Consider the following 11,387-nt stretch of genomic DNA (forward strand, 5'->3'; position numbering starts at 1 on the left):
TGGCCTTCTCGTTCCACATTTTCCATCGGTGCCACATCAAGGGCCAGACTTTAAGCTACATGTATTGATAAATGCCAAGTATGTAGACTAAGATATACTCTAGACCCTTAATTTCAGCCATCTGTGGGACATTTCCACCAGGGTGGCAAGAGCTAACATAAAGAGCTAACAGATACCTGTGGCCAGAAGTTGTGCCAGGAGCTTTACAATCATGCCTTAATTTAAGCTTTCCAACAACCCTTAGAAGTTATCATCCCCTTACTACAGATGAAAAACATCAGGTTTGGAGAATCACACCATTTGTTAGTGGTAGGTCTGGGGCTGGGACACAGGCTATGCAGAGTTTGATGGTATACACAGACTCTTCAATTTTGGCTTGTAAGAAATAGAAGTCATCCCACCCCCTACCTCAAAACTTCAGTCTCAACTTTAAATCAGTCCAGTCCACAACAGACACCATCCTGTTCTCATATCCTTCTTCAAGGTCCAGTGAGTTACAGGTCTTCCACTTATGTCTTCTAAAAAAATAGCTCTCAAATGTCTACTCCCCACTTACTCTAACCACCATAAATCTTGTGAAGACTACCATCATTTTGGACCTTGAAGGTATTCTATTTCCCACCCTTTTTTTTTTTTCCTCCTCTTGGGCTGGGAGAAAGCTACTACAACAAACCACTGTTTTTCTCAAGGATGTTCCTTTTAGTTAGTTTGTTTTCTGCCACACCTGTTTTGGATAAAAGGATAAGAAAACTTAGCTTGGAGCAAGTAAAGAGTTTTTCTCGTTTAACGCTTTCACTTACATCTCTGTAATCATGTCTTTTGTTTGCTTGTTTTCTAGGAATGTTTACCCTTGCGGAAGTTGCTTCACTTAATGACATTCAGCCAACTTACCGAATCCTGAAACCATGGTGGGACGTGTTTATGGATTACCTGGCTGTCATTATGTTGATGGTAGCCATCTTTGCGGGAACCATGCAACTTACCAAAGATCAGGTGGTCTGCTTGCCAGTATTGCCATCTCCTGTAAATTCAAAGGCGCACACGCCACCTGGAAATGCCGACGTTACCACCAATATCCCGAAGACGGAAGCAGCCACTGACCAAGACCAACATGGGCAGACGACAAATGACATTTCCTTTGACACATCTGCTGTGACACCTGACATACCTCTCAGAGCCACATATCCTCACCCAGATTCCACAGTTCCAAATCAGGAGGCAAAGAAAGAGAAGAAAGATCCAACGGGCCGAAAAACAAACTTGGATTTTCAGCAATATGTATTTATTAATCAGATGTGTTACCATCTGGCCCTTCCATGGTATTCTAAGTACTTTCCATACCTTGCTCTTATACATACTATTATTCTTATGGTCAGTAGCAACTTTTGGTTCAAATATCCCAAAACATGCTCAAAAGTAGAACATTTTGTTTCAATATTAGGGAAGTGCTTTGAATCTCCTTGGACTACGAAAGCGTTGTCTGAGACAGCGTGTGAAGACTCGGAGGAAAACAAGCAGAGAATAACAGGTGCCCAGACTCTACCAAAGCATGTGTCTACCAGCAGTGATGAAGGGAGCCCCAGCGCCAGTACCCCAATGATCAACAAAAGTGGCTTCAAATTTTCAGCTGAGAAGCCCGTGGTCGAAGTCCCCAGCATGACCATCCTGGATAAAAAAGACGGAGAACAGGCCAAAGCCCTGTTTGAGAAAGTGAGGAAGTTCCGTGCCCATGTGGAAGACAGTGACTTAATCTATAAACTCTATGTGGTCCAAACAGTTGTCAAAACTGCCAAGTTCATTTTTATTCTCTGCTATACGGCAAACTTCGTCAACGCAATCAGCTTTGAACATGTCTGCAAGCCGAAAGTTGAGCACCTGACTGGTTATGAGGTATTTGAGTGTACCCACAACATGGCTTACATGCTGAAAAAGCTCCTCATCAGTTACATATCCATTATTTGTGTTTATGGTTTTATCTGCCTCTACACTCTCTTCTGGTTATTCAGGATACCTTTGAAGGAATATTCTTTTGAAAAAGTCAGAGAAGAGAGCAGTTTCAGCGACATTCCCGATGTCAAAAACGATTTTGCGTTCCTTCTACACATGGTAGACCAGTATGACCAGCTATATTCCAAGCGTTTTGGTGTGTTTTTGTCAGAAGTCAGTGAAAATAAACTTAGGGAAATTAGTTTGAACCATGAGTGGACATTTGAAAAACTTAGGCAGCATGTGTCACGCAATGCCCAGGACAAGCAGGAACTACATCTGTTTATGCTGTCGGGTGTGCCCGATGCTGTCTTTGACCTCACAGACCTGGATGTGCTAAAACTTGAACTGATTCCAGAAGCTAAAATTCCTGCTAAGATTTCTCAGATGACTAATCTCCAAGAGCTTCACCTCTGCCACTGCCCTGCAAAAGTTGAACAGACTGCTTTTAGCTTTCTCCGAGATCACTTGAGATGCCTTCACGTGAAGTTCACCGATGTGGCTGAAATTCCTGCCTGGGTCTATTTGCTCAAAAACCTTCGAGAGTTGTACTTGATAGGCAATTTGAACTCTGAAAACAACAAAATGATAGGACTTGAATCTCTCCGAGAGTTGCGGCACCTTAAGATTCTCCACGTGAAGAGCAATTTGACCAAAGTTCCCTCCAACATTACAGATGTGGCTCCACATCTTACAAAGTTAGTCATTCATAATGACGGCACTAAACTTCTGGTACTGAACAGCCTTAAGAAAATGATGAATGTCGCCGAGCTCGAACTCCAGAACTGTGAGCTAGAGAGAATTCCACATGCAATTTTCAGCCTCTCCAACTTACAGGAACTGGATTTAAAATCAAACAACATACGCACAATTGAAGAAATCATTAGTTTCCAGCATTTAAAACGACTCACTTGTTTAAAATTGTGGCATAATAAAATTGTTACCATTCCTCCCTCCATTACCCATGTCAAAAACTTGGAGTCGCTTTATTTCTCCAACAACAAGCTCGAATCCTTACCAGTGGCAGTGTTTAGTTTACAGAAACTCAGATGCTTAGATGTAAGCTACAACAACATTTCAATGATTCCAATAGAAATAGGATTGCTTCAGAACCTGCAGCATTTGCATATCACTGGGAACAAAGTAGACGTTCTGCCAAAACAATTGTTTAAATGCGTTAAGTTGAGGACTTTGAATCTGGGGCAAAACTGCATCTCCTCCCTTCCAGACAAAATTGGTCAGCTCTCCCAGCTTACCCAGCTGGAGCTGAAGGGCAACTGCTTGGACCGCCTGCCAGCCCAGCTGGGCCAGTGTCGCCTGCTCAAGAAAAGCGGGCTTGTTGTGGAAGATCACCTTTTTGACACCCTGCCACTCGAAGTCAAAGAAGCATTGAATCAAGACATAAATGTGCCCTTTGCAAATGGGATTTAAACTGAGATAATACGTGCACAGCCATGTGCAGGAACAACTTCCTAGATTGCAAATGTTCACGTACAAGTTATTGCAAAATAATGCGTTTTAGGAGTAGACACATCTTTAAAAATAAAACACAGAGAGGATGCATAGAAGGCTGATAGAAGACATAACTGAATGTTCAATGTTTGTAGTGTTTTAAGTCATTCATTTCCAGATCTTTTCTTTTTTGTTTTTTCTTTGGGGGAAAGGGAAGCAAAAATTATAATCACTAATCTTGGTTTCTTTTTAAATTGTTTGTAACTTGGATGCTGCCGCTACTGAATGTTTACAAATTGCTTGCCTGCTAAAGTAAATGATTAAATCGACATTTTCTTACTATATCACCTTTTTTGAGGTGTCTTGATTTACTTTGCTTAATTGGTGCAATATCATTTTAACTCAGACCACTAAAGACACATCATCAGGTCTAAACTTGTATATTTAGATTTGCTAAAGTATTGATTTCTTTCCTGTTTTAATTTAAAGCATCTCAAATAAGCACTTCTTATAATATTTGACTGGTACTGCTGCTTCTGAGAATCCCAGTTTATAGATTTTACACTCTTAAAAGTCTGGAATGCAGTAAAGGTGTGTCGCTTGTTCGGGTTTTTGTTTGTTTTTAAAGAATAATGACAAAAATAATAGAAAATAGCATTCCTTTTAATAACAGCTGCTTTTTCCATAGTCTGGAGTTATGATTATATGGTGCATTTTTCTACTAATAACATAGGGTTACCAATAAATAGAAAATGTTTTTAAAAAATAAATGTATCTGATTACAACCAACAAAAAAATTTTAATGGCTTAATGATTAACGACCTTCCACTATCACCTTTTGGAAGATAACACAAAATCAAAGCAAGTATTTAATTTCTCACCCTGTTTTCACCGCTGGGGAGGGGGTGGGATGGACTTGTAGTTCATTGGAAAACTCCTAACTTTCCCTATTCATTTTAGTGACAAGCTGTATTTCCTCTGTTTGTCTGCAGCTAGGAGGGGTCATGTCCAGGGAAGTTCTGGCAGAATGTCTATTTTAGATGATAGTTTTCCCTCTTTATCTAACTTAGAGAGTGCCTAAATCCATCTCAGAAAATCAAAAAATTTCCTGCCACCTGTTTAGATATCGGTTGGCAAGTATTTCATAGGCCTTCCTATGGGATTGTTGTTCCAAGAGAAACGACACATTTGGCACACTGAATGACAAAGTACAGAGGTATCCTCTCTGTATCACTTAATGAAACGCTGGACATTGTTTTGCCACATCTTATTATGACTTGAAGGATTTTGCAGAGAATAGGAAAAGATGAACTCACATCCTTGCTTTTCTTCCCGAGAACTGAATTTTGGGGGTACTGCCTTGTTGCAAATGGTGGTGAACCTTTGCCTACCATACCGCTTGTAAGTGCTCGGAGGATTATCTCCAGTCGAAAAGCCTGTGGCCACTGTGGCTTATTTAGGAACTGACCCCAACTCCAGCATCCTGGCCACTCCCTCTCCTAAAAGACCCGAGGTAGAGGAAAGGATTAGAAAAGTCCACATTTAGAAAATCAGCAGACATTGGCAAATTGGGGGGATAAGGAAATTCTTTCCCATGTCCATATTTTCCATTTCTATCAGCATTCATTAATATAATCACGAGTGTTGATGGTGCGCCTACTCTGTGCCTAGCCAGTTCAAGGAACTGGGGATTCTGTGTTGGAGCAGGTCACAGCCCTTGGCTGCATGGCACTTGATAGCAAACGGGAGATTAATAATAAAAACAATGATTACAACTGTAATACACAAGGTGTACAGAATCTGTGAATGAGTAATGGCTGGGATGGGGTCACGCTTAAAGAGGACCTTCGGGGAGTTTTGCACTTACAAACTGCCTGTAAACATGCCGGGACAGTGCCCTCCCACCAGCTGCACAGGGCACTGCTCGCCCTGCTTAGTGATGCCACTGCCATTTTTAGAAGGATGCCCCATCATCCTGTTCATGAGATTAAAAGAGGCCAGGTCTTACGATCCTTGCTGTACGAAATAGGAAACTTGTTTTCTTTTCTTAAAACACGTGCGTGTTGTTTTTGAAGGGTACGGGTGGCAGGCCACACGCTGCTTGCTTATCTTGCTTTGCAGAGGGGAGAACCGTAGGAGCTGGAGTCTGTGCGACACTCCCAAAGCTTGACCACTGCCAGCTGCCTGTAGGCACCTGTTTTTAAATCAATACTTGGGATTCAGTCACTTAGAACTGATTGGTGTTACATGCCTTCAAACAATATCAAGGGGTACCTCTTCTCTTACCCAGACTTCTATTGACCTTATCAGCCCCTTAATGATTTCCTTGAACTCAAACGAGGTCACGGTCAATTGATTTAAATGCTGCATTCCTTGCCACTGTTTGCAAGTAGCAATATTTTAAAAGCAGTTTCCTAAGAAATGCTGATTCATCAACAGACTTTAAATGTGCTGGGCCCTGGAGTCTCAACAAAACAGCAGATTAGAATATGGGCCCAAATACACTAGACCCATGTATTTTCACCAATTTATGTTGGTCCCACATGCAGCAGATGGGAACACAAGTTAGAGTGCACAAGTTATGCCTTACTAGTATTTGTATATCTTTTTTCAAAGTACCTTGAGTACCATCTGAAGAATTATTTTCAAGTATCTCAATGTGCTGTGCATGTGTGTCCCATAAAGTCTGAGAAAATCTGGTTTACTTTTCCTGTTTAGCTTTTTTTTCCCCACCAGCATTCAGTTGGCTCAGCAGAGAGGACTTTTCAGGGATTCGGAAAGATGAGCTGAGATGATTGCAGGGACCCCATTACAGGCAATGTAATAGGTAGAAAGAGCTTGTTCTATATAAGCCCTGGCCTGCAAGTCGGCCATCTGACATTTTTCATAAATAAAGGAAAAGTCTTATGTTTTATTAATGTCGCTAGTACTTTCTCTGACTACCTCCCCTGGACTCTATTTCAACCAGCAAGTAAGCTCCAAGCTGCTGATGGCAGCAGACTCCAGAGTGCCCTTGAGACCTATGCCTGAGAGCTGTTTCCATTCACCTTGCTGAATGAAAGCCAGAGTGTTGTCCTCTCCCTAAGATTTCTGGCACCACTTGCGTCAGTAATTCATTCCAATAAAATGGCCCCTTTATCAACTGAATCCCCAAACAAAGACCGTACTAACAAAAAGCCCCTTTCATGAAAAGAAGAAGGGGGGTAAAAAAAGAAACCCTGGAAGACAGTTTTCAAATGTCCTCTAACTTGTGACTGCGACACAAAGAAGTGGCCCGTCTGGTCCTGGCCAGCTGTGGCTCTCCTAGGACAAGTGCACCAGGTGTTCGGAGTGGTGTGTGCTGCGGGGGAGGGGGCAGCAGAAGAGCGGGCCACAGACCATTGCCGCAAGTCTGGCCGGGCCTGGGCCGACTCACCCTGCCAGCGTGGGGAACAAGAAGCCCCTTAGCTCGCAAGTCTTAAAACTCCGAAGAAGAGTAGCTTTCCCAAATTCATTCTTCTGCCTCTGAAAGTACAATATATACATTGTCCCAGGAAAGGCATTGTGAAATACACAAGATTTTTTTGCTTAGTCAATCCTGCAGGCTTTGTCTGGTAAACTCATAATCTGCTACCCTCCTCCCTGCTTCTGTGGGGCCCCTGGTGGTACAAACGGCCTGCTTGTCCCTGTATCTGGCCGTCCTTTACCCCTAAGAGACCAGGCTCTGGAGCAAGAGTGCCTGGATTTGAATCTGCTGCTGCCTCAGCTGTGTGACCAAAACAAGCTACTTAACCTCTCGGCCTGTTTCACCTATAAACGGGAATAATAATAGTGTCTACCAGTGGCATGTTTTGGGAAGATTGAATGAGGTGATTGATTTAAGGTGCTGTGCCCAGCAGATAGTAAGTACTCAACAGCATTTCACTATTACTCTTTTACCTTTGACTGACAAGACTCGTAGCCTCACCTGATAGACATTCTCTCCTTCCCTGGTCCTGGAATTTTCAGTGGACACCTGGGAACACAGAATAAAAGGTGTATAAAATAAAACATTACTCGGGGCTAGGATGTGGCATGTGACTACATTCTAGCCCAAAGAGTGGGAATGAAAGTGGAACGTGCAATTTCTGGGTCAGGGCCCTGCTGGTAAGGGCGTGCCGGCCTCTGCTCCGCTCCTGCTTGTTAAACTGCAGATAAAAAATGAATCCGGTGTCGACCGTTAGGGCCAGGCCTGGCCCCGCAGCAGAAGAGAAGAAGCCCAGCTCCTGACAACTTAAAGGAGCAAGGTTACGTTCAGAGGAAATAAACTGTCTTGTCTAAGCCTCTATGGATGAGAAGGCTCTGATACATGCAGCAAGTGCTAAAGATCTTCCCAATCCGCCCCGCAGGGACAGGGTGTGGGAGCTTCTTAGAAATGCATAATCTCACATCCCTCCCCAGACCTATAGAGTCAAAAATCTATATTCTAACAAGATGATATCCAGGTAATTTACATGCAGGTTAAAATTTGAGAAGCATTGTCCTGTAGAACAGACCTATCAACAAACCAGCTGGTTATCATCAGGGGCTGGGAAAGAGGGTGGTGCTGGTGGCCAGTTTTTTGACCACCATTGGGTTCTCCCTCTCCTATCATCCTCTTGCGGGGCTCCAGTTGGGGAGGAATTGGGGTTTTGCTGGTTATTGTAGTTTATACCAATGTCCATGTCCCTCTATCCCCATTTGCTCCTGCTGGCGGCCATACTGTCACCATAGCCACCACAGGAAGGAGGGGTGATAGTCAAACTGCCATTGTCCACCGCTCAAAGAGGGTGGATGGTCTTATACAGAGACCGGCAGAAGTTAACGCCTGCTTGAATGTGGTTGGTGGGGTTATAATGTTGGTATAACAACTTACAGTTTCAATTTGAACATTTCACCTAAAACGTCGAATGATATGCTTGAGTGTGATATTGTTATGTTACAGAATTACGTGCTTTGATTTTGTGATAACAAAAGGGTGCTATTTGTATAACATTCTCCCAGGAACCTGAGGTTTTGAAGGTCCTATAACTGCCCTAATGACATGCGCTCGTGCTTAGCCCATAGATGCCCTTCACAAGCCTGGGTAACTAAAAAACCCCTGTTTAACCTTCGGGTTGGGTCGAAGTTAGCTGTTTAAAGCTCACTCAACCATGGGATAACCTGCTCATTTCGAGCCTTTTCAGAATGTCCCTGGGAAACTGCCAAATAGCCCTGCGTGACATAGTTGACTGGAGTAATTTCTGAGGAAGACCCGCCCAAAGGAATCACCCAGGTGTTAAGCCACACTGTATAAACACTGTGAAGAAACACATTTCTTTCAGTATACCAGTGAAAAAGTAAACAGTACATAATTCAGTACTTTAAAATAAAGTACTACCTAGACGGAAACCTTTTCAAGGTATATCTCCAAGGGTTTAGCACAAATTTTGCCTGTAACACAGGCCCATTGGCTCTTTATCTGGCTTTGGTTGTGGTAGAAACAGCTGGTCACCAGCCAGATCCTAACCCTTCATCTTTTTGAAGGTGGTGATTAAATCACTCAAAACCTTCTGCTCTCCAGAATGTTGTGAGGTTATGTCAGCATGGTGCTTAGGTACCGTGGAGACAAACGGAGCCTAAGTACAGCTTGCTATTAATTTATCATCACAGTAGGCAGGAAATTCAGGCGAAGACAGTGTGTTCATCTCTGCCTGAGAAGTAGCTGATGCATATTCAAGACTACACCTTCCACTTCTCTGTTGAAAACAACTGCTGTTTTTTAGGGAATTCTGTTTCAGGTTTCTGATTCTGAAGGTGGAAGAAGACAGGAAGTGCATTGAACAATATAATAGCTCAGACTATGCTAGATAGGCACTTGACTTCCTCTGAGTTACTTGTCACCGCAGACCTGGGAGGTGTCAATTATCCCCATATTACAGACGAAGAAACAGGTTAGGCAATCCGCTCATGGTCATCTAGGCAGCAGGAAACGGGGGCACTGCTAAATCAGTCGTTGTGCATATTTAATCTCATCCTCACAAGACCACTAATAGAAAGGTATTAGGCCCATTTAAGAGATGAACAAACTGATTCAGTGTAGCTTGTCTCTGGTTCCACACTGTAAGTAGCAGATAGTCTGAAACTCAGACGTGCCTACAGCCAGAACTGTGCTCTTTCACCAGACCACAGGAGAGAGGGCCGGTGCTCTGTCAGCAATTGAGAAAGAGGTTTTGAAATCTATGTTGACATCCAGTTACATAAATCTGCCCCCAGCTAGGATTTTCCTTCATTCTTTACTATTAGAAGTTTTTGATGTGTCTCAGCATCTGTCCTTAGCGTTACGACTTGTTTCCTCTGTTAGGCTGCCTGACAGTCATGAACGGCACCCCGCCCAAGGTCATGTAATTATTTTCCTTCATGAAATGTTCAAGGCATGACCGCCTTTGCTCATGGTCATTTACTCGGAAATGAGAAAGCTCTGTCTCAGCTATTTGATGCAGAGTAAATGCGGTGGAGAGTGACATTCAGCAGGTCCAGAACGGTGGGCGCAGGACAACACGGCAACATTTGCTGGGCCCTCCAGGCAGAGGTGACTTTTCTTTCCAGCCCGGCATCTCAGACAGATTCCCGAGCTGTTACCAACCCAGGCGGCTCTGGCGCCTGCATCATCCTGACCTTTATTTTTACTGGATCTTTTTCTTCTGTTGACAGTCACAGACTCCACCGTCTGAACTAGGACAAGAATCAGATATTTGTGGTCGGTGGGGAGGAAAACAAAAGTTTTACATGGAAAAAACTGATTAGAAGAAAAGAAGGAAGAAAGTTGAGCAAACTAACATTCCCACCCCCTGCTGGTACCTTTATGCTCCCCTCACCTCCAGATTTGAATTTTGAAACCTCCAGAGTGTTTTGATTTCCTTTTTTTTGGCCTGCCTTCCTTTTTCACTGTAATTTGTTCTAATACTTAACCTAAAGTAAGCTCAAATTGGTGGAGTAAATTTTTACCAAAATAAAAATTGTCATTTGAAAAGCATTTATGTTCGTTCTATATCTTTGACCCCTTGTAAAAGCGAGTAGAGCTTTTTTACAAGATAACACAACTCTTACAATCAGTATAAACAGAAGAATCTTCTCAAGCACTAGGACTAAAATTAGGGTCAGTAGTGACCAAGAAAGTCTGCGGATGGAGCAATAAGAAGCTCAGAGGAGGCCTGGCAAAGGGCAGGGATGTTTTAAAATGTAAACAGTTACTCTATTATTTACAGAATAAAATTAGCCCAATGACACATTCTAAGTATGGCCTCAGTTCTTCCACCAGCCAGAGCTGAAGACACAATGGTAAATGACATGTGAATCGGGCCCTGTGGCAGTTGCTCTGGGGGACATTGCAAGAGGTAGTAACTACTCATACTGAGTTCTTCCTTGCTAAAATTCTCCTAGTTGTATGAAATTAAATTGATATTCTTGGCCTCAGACTTAATTCCCTGTGTATAAACAGAGCTTCCTGCCAACAGTTCAACCACCTGCTTTTTGTGTCACCAGAACTGAGAGGCTGCAGAGTGTGGTGGCTAAGAATCAAGCGGCTGGAAGAGCCTCACTGCAAAGCTACTTCACGTGGGCGGGGTTAATGATAGCAGACACCTCACGGCACAGCTGTCTGAGTCAACGAGTAAACACACATGAAGCGCTTAGGACAATGCCTACCATGTTGAGTGTTTAATATGTTTCAGTTGTTTTCATGAATGTTTCTAAAGTATTTGGGAGATGTGCCTATAGCAAAAAATAAAAATTAGAAAACGATTTAAATGTGATATTATACTAGAGCTAAGGAAATGAGCTCATGTAAAACTCACGTCTGCCTTCCCCTCCTTTCAAACACCAGCAAAGCCACATCACTGGGGACTTAGTGTCTCACAAGCAGCATTTCATACATTTGTTGATTTGTTTATTTTTGCTTAGTAAATCAAAGT

At 42.8% G+C, this 11,387-nt stretch overlaps 1 protein-coding gene across 2 annotated transcripts in view; it reads left to right on the top strand.

The window, feature by feature from the left end:
* Positions 1–4,166, top strand: part of LRRC8D (leucine rich repeat containing 8 VRAC subunit D) — a 109,810-nt gene extending 105,644 nt beyond the window's left edge. For both annotated transcript variants that reach the window (XM_054592105.1, XM_054592104.1), the window contains exon 3: positions 839–4,166. In XM_054592105.1, the coding sequence (XP_054448080.1) occupies positions 841–3,417 (2,577 nt within the window). In that variant the 5' untranslated portion in view covers positions 839–840 and the 3' untranslated portion in view covers positions 3,418–4,166. The remainder of the gene's footprint in view (positions 1–838) is intronic.
* Positions 4,167–11,387: the final 7,221 nt, after the last annotated feature.

The sequence above is a fragment of the Pteronotus mesoamericanus genome, unplaced genomic scaffold (assembly GCF_021234165.1).
Source record: "Pteronotus mesoamericanus isolate MK-2021 breed Mesoamerican mustached bat unplaced genomic scaffold, CSHL_Meso_final scaffold_31, whole genome shotgun sequence".
Classification (NCBI taxonomy): domain Eukaryota; kingdom Metazoa; phylum Chordata; class Mammalia; order Chiroptera; family Mormoopidae; genus Pteronotus; species Pteronotus mesoamericanus.